The 16,442-nt window shown below is 44.2% G+C and overlaps 1 protein-coding gene and 1 long non-coding RNA gene across 3 annotated transcripts in view; one reads left to right on the top strand and one right to left on the bottom strand.

Moving 5' to 3' along the window:
• The window catches only part of LOC141091290 (uncharacterized), a 133,307-nt gene that overhangs the window by 57,757 nt on the left and 59,108 nt on the right, over nt 1-16,442 (top strand). The gene's annotated exons all lie outside the window — the stretch shown is intronic.
• LOC141091288 (uridylate-specific endoribonuclease D-like) overlaps nt 7,429-16,442 on the bottom strand; it is a 184,411-nt gene continuing 175,397 nt past the window's right edge. For both annotated transcript variants that reach the window (XM_073576776.1, XM_073576775.1), the window contains exon 7: nt 7,429-7,587. In XM_073576776.1, the coding sequence (XP_073432877.1) occupies nt 7,476-7,587 (112 nt within the window). In that variant the 3' untranslated portion in view covers nt 7,429-7,475. The remainder of the gene's footprint in view (nt 7,588-16,442) is intronic.

Below are 16,442 nucleotides of genomic sequence, written 5' to 3'. Positions count from 1 at the left end.
TGAAACAAAGATTGAGTTGTTTGGTCATACAAAAAGGCGTTATGCATGCGCTGTATTGTTGACCGATGCACAGTGACACCATCTGCAGCAAGATGATGCTGCAGGTCTTTGGAGGTGGTCTGTGGATTGTCCTTGACTGTTCTCACCATTCTTCTTCTCTGCCTTTCTGATATTTTTCTTGGCCTGCCACTTCTGGGCTTAACAAGAACTGTACCTGTGCTCTTCCATTTCCTTACTATGTTCCTCACAGTGGAAACTGACAGGTTAAATCTCTGAGACAACTTTTTGTATCCTTCCCCTGAAAAGCTATGTTGAATAATCTTTGTTTTCAGATCATTTGAGAGTTGTTTTGAGGAGCCCATGATGCCACTCTTCATAGGAGAATCAAATAGGAGAACTACTTGCAAGTGGCCACTTTAAATACCTTTTCTCATGATTTGATACACCTGGCTATGAAGTTCAAAGCTCAATGAGGTTACAAAACCAATTTAGTGCTTCAGGAAGTCAGTAAAAAGTAGTTAGGAGTGTTCAAAGCAAGAAAATGATAAGGGTGCCCATACTTTTGCACCGGTCAAATTTTGTTTAATTGCAGATTGCACATTTTCTGTTAGTACAATAAACCTCATTTGAATCCAGAAATATAACTGAGTCCATCAGTTATTAGATATATGAAACTGAAATACCTGTTGCAAAAACCAAAATTGTTATAAAGAAAAAAGGTTAACATTAATAGGGGTGCCCAAACTTTTACATATGACTGTATATATATATATTATAAAAAGCTCAAGTGTGTGTGTGTGTATGTCCGGGATTGGAATCCGCACTGTCGCAGCTACAGCCACAAAATTTGGCACAGTCACACGTCTGGACCCCGAGAGTGTCCTAAGCTATGTTGTGAGGCCAAATTTTAATCCCGCGCATTCCAGTTGACCAAACAATTGTGCCCCTATCTACATAATGTGGAAAAAGTGTGTGTGTATCAAGCCCTGCCCCTCATTATGATGTCATAATGTTGCCTTGGCGACACTGATGTCATCATAGGTTGCAAGCCCCGCCGCTCATTATGATGTCATAATGGTTGACTATGGGATGGAGGATGTGTGATGGGTATATGGGCACTGGACTATGGGATGGAGGATGCTTGATGGATATATGGGCACTGGACTATGGGATGGAGGATATGTATGACGGGCATATGGGCACGGGACTATGGGATGGCGGCTATGTATGGATGGAGGATATGTATGATGGGTATATGGGCACGGGCCTGTGGTTAGTTATAACAAATTATAATTATCCTCCATCCCATAGTCCCGTGCTCATACACCCATCATACATATCCATGATCCCATAGGCCCGTGCCCATATACCCATCATACATATCCTCCACCCCATAGTCGAGTGCCCATATACCCATCACACATCCTCCATCCCATAGTCCTATGCCCATATACCCATCATGCATATTCTCCATCCTATAGTCCCATGCCCATATACCCATCATACATATTTGCCATCCCATAGTCGAGTGCTCATATACCCATCACACATCCTTCATCTCATAGTCCAATGCCCATATACCCATCATACATATCCTCCATCCCATAGTCCCGTGCCCATATACTCATCATACATATCCTCCATCCCATAGTCCCGTGCCCATATACCCGTCATACATATCCTCCATCCCATAGTTCAGTGCCCATATACCCATCACACATCCTCCATCCCATAGTCCTGTGCCCATATACCCATCATACATATCCTCCATCCCATAGTCCAGTGCCCATATACCCATCACACATCCTCCATCTCATAGTCAACCATTATGACATCATAATGAGCGGCGGGGCTTGCAACCTATGATGACATCAGCGTCGCCATGGCAACCATTGTGACATTATAATGAGGGGCGGGGCTTGATACGCACACACTGTTTCCCCATTATGTAGATAGGGGCATTATGATATCATAATGAGGGGCGGGGCTTGACGCGCACACACTTTTTCCTCAGTATGTAGATAGGGGCAAAATTGTTTGGTGGATTGGAACGCGCGGGGTTAAAATTTCACCTCACAACATAGCTTAGTTAGGACGCTCTCGGGGTCCAGACGTGTGACTGTGCCAAATTTTGTGGCTGTAGCTGCGACTGTGTGGATGCCTATCCCGGACATACACACACACACACACACACAGACACACACATACACACACATACATACATACATACATACACACTTGAGCTTTATATATATGATAGTAAGTAAGAGTCTTCAGCATAGCGTATAGCATTAAGAACACAATCTGTCAAAGGACACTGTCCGCAGTGTTGGAGGAGGACACGATGATGGATCTGAAGCATTCCCTGAAGTGCATCCATGGTTCCGTCACAATCTCCTCCCGAAATTACCTCATTTCCGTTCAGCATCTAGCACGTCACTTCCGGTGGAACACCACGTGCGAATTTTAAAGTGCTCCTCGGGGCTCCGCCATGTACTCCTGTGTCCGCGGGAAAAGTAAGCTCCCAGCCAGGGCAGTGAGGCAGACTCTCTCTCAAAATCGGGACTGTCCCACTGGGAGGTGTTGTGAGTTCATTTTTCCCTTCACCATTGAGGTCTGATGAACTCCCTCCTCTAGTGAAGGAAGGTAGTGAGACTGATTACCAAACACCTGGGCAGCTAGATGATGACTGGGTGGCTGGAATTGAGGACTGGATATAAGGCTGCCGACGCCCTTCTTCCTGGCTGGTGATTTTCCTGCTGGATTCTTGGAGACCAGTCTCATTCCTGCATCTCAAAGCTAAGTTTTTCTGCTCTGCTTTGTACTCTTCAGTTTTGTTTTTGTTTTGCCTTGTTTTTTGGGAGTTCTGCCATCCCCGGCCGGGGGTGAGCTGAATTCCATTTTTGTCTCTGATCTGTTGATATTTTGCTCTGTCTTCAGAATATACCTGAGTGCTGATATAGTCTTTTGAAGCCTAGCGACTTAAGGGCCTGTTTTTCCTATCAGTCGGTTGGCTCATTTTGATAGGATTTTGCGGATGGCAGACAGCAGCTTTCCTATCCTGTCCTATGTAGTTAGCTTGGGCCCCATCATTTGCTCAACCTATCTTTCTATCTGTGCTAGTGTTTTCATCTTGCTTCACCGTCATTATATGTTGGGGGCTGCCTATTGCTTTGGGGTCTGCTCTGGGGCAGTTTAGTTTTTCCCCTTTCTGTCTTTAGGCTATATAGTTCTCCGGCTGTGATCGAGGGGTCTAGGGCACCGTAGGAACCCCCCACGGCTACTGCTAGTTGTTGTGGATAGGTTCAGGGGTCTGCAATCCGATAGCTGCCAACCTCTCTGGTTTTTCTGGACTTAGCTGGTATTTTGTTTTTTCCTCCTTCGGTGACTCATCATAACAGGGAGGTATGAATGCTCCCCACCATACACCTTGTACACATATGGCTCCACACACCACATACACACATGGTTCCGCTTTTTATGCCTTGTACCCACGACTCCGCTCTGTACACATCGCACACACACACGGCTCAGCTCCATACAAGTTGTACACACACATGGCTCAGCTCCGTACACCTCGTACACACACACGGCTCAGCTCCGTACACCTCATACACACACACGGCTCAGCTCTGTACACCTCGTACACACACAGCTCCGCTCCGTACACCTCGCACACGTGCGGCTCTACTCCATACACACACGGCTCAGCTCCGTACACCTCACACACGCGGCTCAGCTCTGTACACCTCACACACACGCGGCTCCACTCCATACACCTCACACACACACCGCTCCGTACACCTGACAAACACACACGGGTCTGCTCCGTACACCTTGTACACACACGGCTCCGCTCCGTACACCTCGTACACACACACAGCTCTGCTACATCCACCCTGTAAACTCCCCTGACCCCACACATAAACTTACTTCCCCTTATCCAGCACGGTGACAACCAGCACAGCAGAGTCCTGCATACAACAAGGGCTAGGGCTGTGCACAGGACCTGTGATGAGGTCACAGGAGGGGAGGAGTCAGGGGTCCCATGATCAGGGGGCCCTGACTCCTTCCCTTCTGTGACTTCATCAATTACAACAAGCCTCTTGCACTACTGCAGCACCAGCGTGCAGAGGCTAAATTTTAGGTGCTGCGGGTAGAGGAGCGCATAATGTCGCCTGCTGCCCTTGCAGCTGGCTCAACTCAATCATTATAGCTGCGACCCTGCATGCGGTGCTGGAGGGGCCCCCTCTCCCCCAGGGCCCCCGCCTCCTGCAGCGCTGCTCTCCTCTCCTCTGCTCTCCTCCTTGCAGCGCTCCACATGGCTAATTTGAATTGAATAATTAGCCATGTGCGGTGCAAGAGGCTAGAGGGGCCCCCTCTCTCCCGGAGCCCATTCAGTGCACGGGCTGCACAGGCGGTAGGTCCACCCCTGCTCCTCACAACTGCTTTTCCAGGTTTGCAATGCTCTGGAGTCCACTCTTTGTGACAAATTTTGAAAATAACTCTCAGCAGTAAGTTCTGAACACAGGAAATGCTGGGGACATATGTACATCATGGGAGATGTTGAGGGAATATGCACATCACAGGACATAGATAACAACAAAAGAGATGAAGTGCCAATTAAGTCTCATTAAAATATATAGTTTATTGAAACATATTAAAGTAATGAAAAAAACTCTAAATATGAAGTGGAGCAGAGTGCCAAAAAATTAGGGGAAAAAACACTATACACCACTACAAGTAGATACTAATAGATCTCATTAAAAATGTTTAAACACAAATGTATGTAGTCTAAACTCTACACTGAAGATGGAATCCAACACTATACAGCCATTAAATCATAGTGCATCATTGGATGTAAGTACTAAGCCTGTTCTTTGTACATCTCTCATATTCTAGCATACTGTAAGGCGGCCAGGGTGGCAATTGTGGCAACGGGCTATACGGTTCCCACACCCTGGCGCCCCACAGATGAAATGCAAAGTTCCTACTGCTGTATGTGCAGCATAACACTTACAGTTACTGTCACTCCGGCTTCATGTTCCCATGTTTCACAAAACACTGCAAAGTCACAGTCCTTTTCAAACAGTTCACCTTTACTGATAACATGGGTACTCATCATTTTGGCAGCATGTTTCACACAGAGCCTTAAATCCTACACTTTCCCTGCCATCCGGGCAGACCCCATTCCTTCTATATCCTCTCTTTCTATTCTCACCGGCAATCCCTGCTTCCTGCCGTCTCTGTGGACAATCCATGTCCCATCTATACTTCCTGCATCACCAGCTCCCTGTCAGCCCCTCATCCTGTTCCAACTGGGAAAGGTGCTGGGAGTGCCATCTTAAAGACTCCCGACCCGGTCGTAGACCCCCGGATTCTTCCTGGGGATGGTCCTGCTGAGCTGGTGCCTGCCTACACTATTCTCCAGCCTGGGGCCCCTTCCACCTCTCCTCTTGCTCCCTCTTTGACTGCTTACAATCTGACTTCAGACCCCACCATTCCACTGAAACTGCCCTGACTAAAGTCACCAACGTCCTACTAACCGCCAAATAAAAGCGATGCGAGTTTGTCCTCCTCCTTCTCCTGGACCTTACATCTGACACAGTGGACTATTCCCTCTTACTACAGACTTTCTGATCTATTGACATTACCGACTTGGCCCATTGTTGGATCTCCTTATACCTAACAGACAGGACATTCAGTGTTTCCCACTCACACACAACCTCCTCATCTCATCCCCTATGTGTCGGTGTCCATCAAGGTTCAGTTGTAGGACCGGGAACTATGCTTAGAGGGTGCATGCGAGCGCTCCCTCCCTCTTAAAGGGACCGCCCGCATCAACCTAAGGTATTCCCAGCCTATAACTGAGCGATACCTTCTATTTAAGGCTTCTCCAATATGTAGGTGCCTGAGATACATTGTTAATTTGCCTTGCAAGCTTGCTGGGTATTTATTATTTGTTATATTTTTTATTATCCTGTCATTATATTTTGTGTATTATTCTTTATTAATTCTTTATTATTTATCATAAAAATTTATTTATTTGGTAATATATATGCTACTATACTTATTTTATTTTATTTATTTTCTTCACTGATACTCACCTCTTATTATTTATTATTTATATATTGATACATATATATAATTTATAACCCCTTTATTATTTCATTATATTTTTTATTTTATATATTTTTTTGTTTGTATAATTTTTTCTTTTCTTTTTCTTTTTTCTTTTGTCGCTACCTTCACTTTCCATGTATAGTCACACTTTATAATGGATCTGTCTCCTCCATTAGCATATATTTCACTGTTACAAGTTTATCAACATGTACTTTCATTGGTGACAGTGGACCCGAGTAGTGCGCATGTGCAGCTCGTGTCCCGGCTGTCCTCGGCTTCTGACGTCTCCATGGTTCCCGAGATGCTGGGTCGCGATCACGTGTACCCGACATCATCGGTCACCTGACGCCGGGGCCGCGGACTTCCGGATTTCTCGGGCGTACACGTGCCATTTTCTCTCGGGTCTCCTCTCACCTCCATTACTGGGCCCCTATATATACACCCAGTTTTTGGAACATACACACCCCCTGATGAAGGAGTTATACCGAAACGCGCATCGGGGTGCGCTGTGCACGCTCCACATTTCTCCCAGATACTTATTATATGGCATTACCTTCATTATATTGCAGCACGTCCCTGTGCAGGGCTTATCCCTTACAAAATACTTTGTCATTTTTGCACAATAGCACCATTGCACTTTATGATTAATTCATTTTATTTATTTATCTTCTGTGATTTAATATTACCCCCTTTTCTCTCTATATATGTACTGGTATGTAATATGACTGGTTGGTCATCTTATTTAAGCACTTTAGCACTGGTCACTTTGCATGATTATCAATCACTTTTTTTAAAAAAGCCCCATTTGGTCTGTGCTGCTTTATTCTTAAGAACAACTGTTAATATATGTATTTTTGTACACTGGTGATTTTATATATTTTAATATTTTAATGCTTTATTTTGTGTGTGCACATGCACGTCTCTATGTAGAATACTGCTTACTATTAATAATAAAGGTATTTTATCTTCCCCTTATATTGGCTGGTTTTATGATGTATTAATTTTAGTTCATGTCCAGGGTTCTTTTCTTTTGGTGCACTTTACTGGAATGGTTTGCCATTCAACTTGTCACATCATTGAATATTAGTTATTATTATTATTATTTTTATTATTATATATTTTATTCTAAACTAATTTTATTCATTGGTGTGTATTTTTATAACCAATTTAATTAAAGTGCGCTCCAGAGATGTAAACAGGGGTTACTTGGTTGGGGACTCACTCAGACGTGTTTCACAGAAAGGTTTTGGCTTCATCTGAAGTCATCCTAACACTAACATTGAAAACAAACAGCTGACAGAATATTTGCAAAGGAAAGATTTTATTTGCACATCAGGGTAAGACTTGTCTTTCTAAACCACTGGGTAAGAAGATGCCACATATCTCTTGCCATTTCCATATGTTGAGTTGGCCCACGTGTACGTTTGTATCTTGAAAGTCTGTCCACCCATCCTGATGGAGCACCTAAAAATAAAATGAGAATATTCAGTGACTACAGCAGTGCAAGAAGGTTTTATAATACTCCCATGGAACACATTTATATATAAATCAGTACATTTTTATTTAGACAAGTATATGACAAACAGGACTGAATATAAAAACAATTAAAAAGGAGATAAACCGCAGAATATGAATATAGATTTTTTTTTGGTTCTTTCCATCTATAATGTACTACAAACTAAGACCTTTCATAAGGACACAGCAGTCAATGCCCTGCTATGTGCAGGATCTTCTCACCCTCAACCCCCAACTCGAGACATACCCACTGGACCGCTCCTTAGGCTCAGAAGGAAGTGTTCTGAGGATTCTATGTTTTTTGAACAGGCACGTGATTTGTACGATCAGAAAAGCATTCAGAAGGGCATGTGATACACGGAGGAAGGAACTTTTTAAATCTGAATCAAAACAACTACCATCTCTTGATCATGAAGTAAGGTTTTTTACACAATATAACAGTAATTGGGCTCCCATGAGAGCAGCTCTTGACAAATTTTGGTCGATCTTGTCCTCTGATTCTATTTTGAAGAACTACGTGTGAGATAGACCTACTATCACCTAAAGGAGATCACAAAATCTCAGAGACACCCTGGTAAGGAGCTTTTACCAGGGTAATAAGATTGAGAATGCCTTTGGATCAAAAGATGCAGCTTTTTCCCATGTGGAATATGTATCACCTGCCCCAATCTGGAAAAAGCATTTGTTTTCCTCTTCACTGATGGAAAAGAAAAATTTACTATAACCCAGCATATCACGTGCGAGACTGAGGGGGTGATCTACTATGTTACCTGCCCTTATAACATGACTTATGATGGATTCACCACTAGGAAAGCCTCGTATTCGCGATCATGTCTTGAACATAATGAATTCTTGTAAAATTGAAGATCTTACCCAACTGAAACTGATGCACCACTTCAAAGAAATTCATGGGAGTGAGCACACATTACTAAAGGCTTTCGGCATTGATGGCATAATGACTAACTAGAAAGGTGGTAATCTGAAGAGAAACGTACTACAGCTCGAGACAAGATGGATCTAGAGGTTGAAGATTGTGCATCCCGATGGCCTTAAAGAGATTTTAAGCTTTGCCTCTTTTCTTTAAGAATAGCCTATGTGTTGGTCAGTTTTTGTTTTTTAATTGATTTTCTTATTTTATTTTACATCTAGGAAACACATGTATCGTCCCTGAAGTGATATGATGTGTCTCTTTCGGATAGTCCTTACATGTTACAGGAGTAGTTGCACCTGGATGAATAACATTGAGGATCATTCAGTTTTTATTGCATTTGAACCATGTGTAGAAGGAATTATATAGACTATATACCTGTATGTGCTGCTTTTCTTGCCCTTATAGGACTTGACCTTTCATATTTTAAGTATGTACTTACCTTCGCTTATGCACTTTTTTACTATTTGTCTGCTAAATAAATAAAAATATATAACTTTTTATCACTTTTTACTAATATTATACTATATTGGTGTTCATTACTATCAATAAAATTCACTTTTTCTATTCACTAGTGGTCATCTTTATTCACTTTATTTTTTTCTCCAGTTTTTCATGGGGTCCTACTGGGATTTATTCACTTCTCACCTTGTGGTTGACCTAATTATCTATGTTTGTCCATGAATAGTTTATATAGGGACAGATGTATGGAGCATGAATGTCTTACATGCATTTAAACACTCTCTTAGACAAATATCTACTAAGTCATGGCTTTAGAATCCTACTTGTATATATTGTAATTTAGAATTTTTTGTAAGATATCAGTTTTTTTTATTTTTATTTTTTACATATAATTATCACTCAACTTATTTTCACTCATTTTCACTTGTAGCACTTTTTCTCCATTCATTCGACTTTTGATCAGGGTCATTTGGATGTTTTGGGTTGTCATTATGATTTAAAAAGAGAAAACACAGTAGTTTGCAATAAATGGCTTCACCCAACCACTTAACCATGAGTGGAGAAAAAGTTTTGGTGCTATCATTCATATTCTCTGAAAAAAGGCCAAGAAGAAAAAATTCTGCTGGGGTATGTAAACGTTTGAGCACAACTGTGTGTATATATGTATACATATATATATATATATATATATATATATATATATATATGCTATATATAGGCTAAATAATTTTATATATGTTATTAGTTCAAGCAAATATCGGTGCAGCGATACCAAATACATTATTAATTTTTTAATATATTTTGCTATTTAAGGTATCGAAAAAGGGTGTTGATTTAAAAACTAATATATATACGGTATATATATATATATATATATATATATTATTTACAATATATATATATATATATATTTATAGAACTAGAAATAGGCCCGATGCTATTGCATCGGGAGTGCGGAGAAATGATCATCTGTGTATCCTTAGAGGCGGGGGATTTGAATCCCGCGCTGCTCATTGGCTCAGCCAGCGGCAGCTCAGCCAAAGAGCGGTGCCGCGCAGCTTTGAGCGGCACAGGATTCAAATCCCCCACCAAAGCCGCGTGGCACCGCCCATTGGCTGCACGCCAGTGGCGCTCAACCAATGAGCGGCGCGGGATTCAAATCCCCGCCACGCCAGCTGAGCCAATGAGCGGTGCTGCGCGGAATTTGAATCCCCCACCAAAGCCGCGCGGCACTGCTCATCCCCCTCAGCCCCCAATCCTGGTATGTATGGTCCTCTCACCCCCCTTTCCTGGTATGCATGGTCCCCTCACCCCCCAATCCTGATATGCATGGGCCTCTCACCCCCCAATCCTGGTATGCATGCTACCCCTCACCCCCCAATCCTGGTATGCATGGTCCTCTCACCCCCTTTCCTGGTATGCATAGTCCCCCTCACCCCCCAATTCTGGTACACATGGTCCCTTTCACCCCCTTTTCCTGGTATGCATAGTCCCCCTCACCCCAAATCCTGGCACACATGGTCCCTTTCACCCCCTTTTCCTGGTATGCATGGTCCCCTCACCCCCCAATCCTGGTATGCATGGTACCCCTCATCCCTATCCTGTATACATGTTCCCCCTCACCCGCCAATCCTGGCATGTATGGTTCTCTCACCCACCTTTCCTGGTATGCATGGTACCCCCTCATCCCTATCCTGGTATGCATGGTATCCCCTCATCCCTATCCTGGTATGCATGGTCCCCCTCACCCGCCAATCCTGGAATGTATGGTCCTCTCACCCCCTTTCCTCGTATGCATGGTCCTCTCAGCCCCCAATCCTGGTATGCATGGTTTTCTCACCCCCCAATCCTGGTATGCATGCTACCCCTCACCCCCAATCCTGGTATGCATGGTCCTCTCATCCCCCAATCCTGGTATACATGGTCCCCTCACCCCTTTTCCTAGTATGCATGGTCCTCTCACTCCCCTTTCCTGGTATACATGGTACCCCTCACCCCCCTTTCTTGGTATTCATGGTCCTCTCACCCCCAATCCTGGTATGCATGGTTCCTTTCACCCCCCTATCCTGGTATGCATGGTCCTCTCACCCCACTATCCTGGTATGCATGGTCCCCTCACCCCACTATCCTGGTATGCATGGTCCCCTCACCCCACTATCCTGGTATGCATGGTCCCCTCACCCCCACTATCCTGGTATGCATGGTCCCCTCACCCCCACTATCCTGGTATGCATGGTCCCCTCACTCCCCCTATCCTGTATGTATGGTCCCCTCACCCCCCTATCCTGGTATGCATGGTCCTCTCACCCCCTATCCTGGTATGCATGGTCCTCTCACCCCCAATCCTGGAATGCATGGTCCCCCTCACCCTTATTAAACTGCACACATACAATAAAAACAAACATTTATACTCACCCTTCTTTCCTGTGTTCCAGTGCTGTCCCGTTCTGCTGGAGGCTGGGGGAGGAGTGTGGCGCCGGAGTACGCGCATGCCCATACCGTCACGGTTGTCCGGGCGATGTGTTCACCTGACCGCGCACCGACTCTGCCCACATTGCACGTATCACTACCAATTGTTGCAGCTGTGTGTGTCAGTGGGTGACACTGGGCTATGAGTGCACCAACAAACAGCTGATTAGGTAATGGGTACATTTTTGATTGGGTATACTTGGGTATATTAGCATCTCATATGGACCTACCCTTGCCTACCCATTCTGAGGAAGCAACTGGGGAAACGTACGTTAGAGGATACAGGCTGATAATTATATTTGAGTATGCGTTATTTTCTTTGAAATGTTCGGTTGTCCTCTGCCTGGGAGATGCCTTTATACCCTTACTGGAAGCTCACTGATATGCATTTGCACTTTATAATTTCTTATTATGTGAGCACTGGCAGTTTTCCTGACATGTGGACATAACCGCTAATCTATGTACATATATATTCTCTTCCTTACATTGAGGGTTAATATCTTTTGACACCACTAAGTAGAGATATTGCATCATTTAATAACTAGTAAGACAAAGTACAGCTCACCCGTCAATGCATCCTGATCTTGGGAGCACGGACCCATTGTGTCAGGAGTCAGGACGTGAAACATCCAAAGAAAAAAGTGTCCAGCTCCACCAACTCAGTGAAATGGCAAATTTATTCACCAGACTTCATACATAGAGGCTAAAAATCTTCGGTACAGTGGCAGACAAGTGACTGTATCGACGCGTTTATGGAGACTAATCATGATCAAGAGAGCTCAGTCTCCAGAAACGCATCGATGCTATCACTTGTCTGCCACTGTACCGAAGATTTTTTATCCTCTATGTATGACGCCTGGTGAATAAATTTGCCATTTCACTAAGTTGGTCGAGCTGGACGCTTTTTTTTTGATCATTTAATAACATCTATAGAGGGTATTTGAGAATGCGTATATGCATATGTTCTTACTCCACATGGGTCAATTTAATTATTTTATAATCTGTTGAAGATTTTGCAAAAATAAATATATCCTATTAACATTCCAGCCTTCATATATTCTGCAGTTTATCTAATTTTTAATTGATTTTATATTCAGTCCATTCTGTTGTATACTTGTCTAAATATTTACTCATTTAAATATAAATGTGTTTCATGGGAGTATTGTTGTAGGTTATATACATACGTGATAACTCCCTTTCAATTATTTGACCTTCTTGGGCTATGCAAAGGCCCTGTTACACATAGCGAGATCATTAGCGAGATCGCTGAAACGTCACAGATTTTGTTACGCAACAGCGACCTCGCCAGAGATCTCGCTACGTGTGACACATAGCGGCGACCAGCCCCCCGCTACAATATCGCTGATCGTGCTCGATTGTCCTGGGCCATTTTTTGATCGTTGGTATCCCGCTGGCCAGCATGCATCGCTGTGTTTGACACCATAACAACGACGAGCGACCTTGTTGGCGACTCAGAACTCACGCTATCGAGGTCTGAGTCGTCAGAATCGCTGCTGTGTGACAAGGTCCCAACGACCACCGAGGTCGTTATACGGATCGCCGCATCATTGCTGCGTCGTTGAGGAGATCTGACTGTTTGACATCTTACTAGCGAATAGAGTTGAGTGAAACGGGTCGAACAATTTCAAAAGTCGCCGACTTTTGGCAAAGTCGGGTTTCATGAAACGAAACCCGACCCTAGGATGAGGTCGGCCACGAGGTCGGTGACTTACGCGCCAAAGTCACGTTTCAAAAGTTTGTTTAGCGCTCTTTTTCAGCCAATCAGGATCCACGGACACTGTGGGCAACGTGATGACATAGGCAGGGGTCGCCACCATCTTTCAGAAGGGCATGCAAGTGATTGGCTTGCTTTGGTGGGCGTCACAGGGGTTATAAAAGGGCGTGCACGCCGACCGCCATCTTACTTCTGCCGATCTTAGCATAGAATCATAGAATCATAGAATCGTAGAGTTGGAAGGGACCTCCTGGGCCATCTGGTCCAACCCCCTGCTCAAAGCAGGATTCGCTAAATCATCCCAGTCAGATGTCTGTCCAGCCTCTGTTTGAAGACTTCCATTGAAGGAGAACTCACCACTTCTCGTGGCAGCCTGTTCCACTCATTGATCACTCTAACTGTCAAAAAGTTTTTTCTAATATCTAATCTGTGTCTCCTCCCATTCAGTTTCATCCCATTGCTTCTAGTCTTTCCTTGTGCAAATGAGAATAAAGTTGATCCTTCTACAATGTGACAGCCCTTTAGATATTTGTAGACAGCTATTAAGTCTCCTCTCAGTCTTCTCTTTTGCAAACTAAACATTCCCAAATCCTGCAACCTTTCCTCATAAGACAGGGTTTGCAGACCGGTCACCATTCTGGTCGCTCTTTTCTGAACTTGCTCCAGTTTGTTGATGTCTTTTTTAAAATGTGGTGCCCAAAACTGGACACAATATTCCAGATGAGGTCTGACCAAAGAGGAGTAGAGGGAAATAATGACTTCACGTGATCTAGACTCTATGCTTCTGTTAATACATCCTAGAATTGCAAGGAGAGGGAGAGGTTGCTGATTCTGTAGGGAGAGCGTTAGGCAGGGAAGAAGACAAAAAAACTGCTTCTGCTGCTAGCGATTTTGCCTGTGCAACACACCAGTCACTGTGTGTGCAGTGCAAGGGGAGGCTATATTGTGGTGGATCAGCAGTGTTGGTTGTTAGGCTGCCTTCTAAGGCTTCCTGACAGCTGCATTGCTGTTTCCCCACTGCTCTGCAAACTGCTTTTTTAAAAGCAATCCCAATTTTTTTTTTGTCCTGCTAAGGTACTGAGCGTGCATTTATTCACACCATACAGCGGTGTACGCTCCTCACACAGTACCGTGTAACGGCTGTTATCACAGCCACAGTGAAGCTATCTGTGTGTCACTGTGGAAGGATAAGTGGAGGACCTGTTCCGTTCTTACAGACCTACACTCTAGGGAGATTCCTATTCTGCCCAATTCTACAATTCACTTTTTTCACACCTGTGCCATCGAGCCTGTGACATAGCGCTCTAATATTCAGTGGGCCTCACACAATCCAAGAGTGTCCAGTGTCCACAAGTGTCTGCAGAAATTCAAAATCTCCCTTATCCTGTAGTCACTTTTTTCACACCTGCTGCATCGAGCCTGTGACATAGCACTGTGATATTCAGTGGGCCTCACACAATCCAAGTGTCCAGAGTCCACAAGTGTCTGCAGAAATTCAAAATCTCCCTTATCCTGTAGTCACTTTTTTCACACCTGTGCCATCGAGCCTGTGACATAGCGCTGTGATATTCAGTGGGCCTCACACAATACAAGTGTCCAGTGTCCACAAGTGTCTGCAGAAATTTAAAATCTCCCTTATCCTGTAGTCACTTTTTTCACACCTGTGCCATCGAGCCTGTGACATAGCACTGTGATATTCAGTGGGCCTCACACAATCCAAGTGTCCAGTGTCCACAAGTGTCTGCAGAAATTCAAAATCTCCCTTATCCTGTAGTCACTTTTTTCACACCTGTGCCATCGAGCCTGTAACATAGCACTGTGATATTCAGTGGGCCTCACACAATCCAAGTGTCCAGTGTCCACAAGTGTCTGCAGAAATTCAAAATCTCCCTTATCCTGTAGTCACTTTTTTCACACCTGTGCCATCGAGCCTGTGACATAGCACTGTGATATTCAGTGGGCCTCACACAATCCAAGTGTCCAGTGTCCACAAGTGTCTGCAGAAATTCAAAATCTCCCTTATCCTGTAGTCACTTTTTTCACACCTGTGCCATCAAGCCTGTGACATAGCACTGTGATATTCAGTGGGCCTCACACAATCCAAGTGTCCAGTGTCCACAAGTGTCTGCAGAAATTCAAAATCTCCCTTATCCTGTAGTCACTTTTTTCACACCTGTGCCATCGAGCCTGTGACATAGCACTGTGATATTCAGTGGGCCTCACACAATCCAAGTGTCCAGTGTCCACAAGTGTCTGCAGAAATTCAAAATCTCCCTTATCCTGCAGTCACTTTTTTCACACCTGTACCATCGAGCCTGTGACATAGCGCTGTGATATTCAGTGGGCCTCACACGATCCAAGTGTCCAGTGTCCACAAGTGTCTGCAGAAAATCTAAATCTCCCCTGTCCTATAGACACCTTGTACCTTGTTTTACATTACTATATAGTTTGTAGGATTTTGTCTACATTTCTACCAAAAATGAGGAAGGCTGGTGGAAGAGGCCGTGGAATTGGGCGGGGGTTGGCAGCTGGTAATGATGGTGTTGGTGGTGGATCTGATGGTAGTGGCAAAAGCAAAATAGGACCGAATGCAGGAGGTGTTGAGCCTGCGTCATCGTCTGGCTCCATAAGGCTTCGAAGGCTTAGTTTTCTAGGAGATGGCAAACCGCTTTTAACGCCAGAGCATCAGGAAAAAGTTTTGTCTTACATTGCTGACTCAGCCTCCAGCTCTATCGCCTCCTCTTCTGAAGTTGTAAAAAATAAAAGCACTGAGTCGTCATTGGAGGCTCATGTTCATGAACCACACCTTTCCTTGTGTCCTTCACCACAACCAAGATTGAAGGATGACGCAGGCCATACTACTGATTACTCCATGGAGCTGTTTTCACATATCATGCCTGGATTATCAACTGAAATGGTGAATTACCCAGGCCAAGATGAATCTGACATGGAGTGCACTGATGCACAGCCGCTGATAGATGATTCTGCTGGTACATTCACTCAGAGCATTACATTGTCCTCGCAGTGTACAGAGCCAGATTCTGACCCTGATGAGACTCAGGTGCCTCTTCCCGCACACTATACCACCATACACGGTGACACAGAGGAAGGTGCACATGACATTGAAGAGGAAGTGATGGATGACCCAGTTGTTAACCCAGATTGGCATCCATTGGGGGAAGAGGGTGCTGCTTCCAATAGCTCAGATGA

Source organism: Dendrobates tinctorius, unplaced genomic scaffold (assembly GCF_039654945.1).
Source record: "Dendrobates tinctorius isolate UK_male_01 unplaced genomic scaffold, ASM3965494v1 ptg000051l, whole genome shotgun sequence".
In the NCBI taxonomy this organism is placed as follows: Eukaryota; Metazoa; Chordata; class Amphibia; order Anura; family Dendrobatidae; genus Dendrobates; species Dendrobates tinctorius.
Note: the sequence above shows the minus strand (reverse complement) of the source record. Positions and strands in the feature narration are given on the sequence as shown.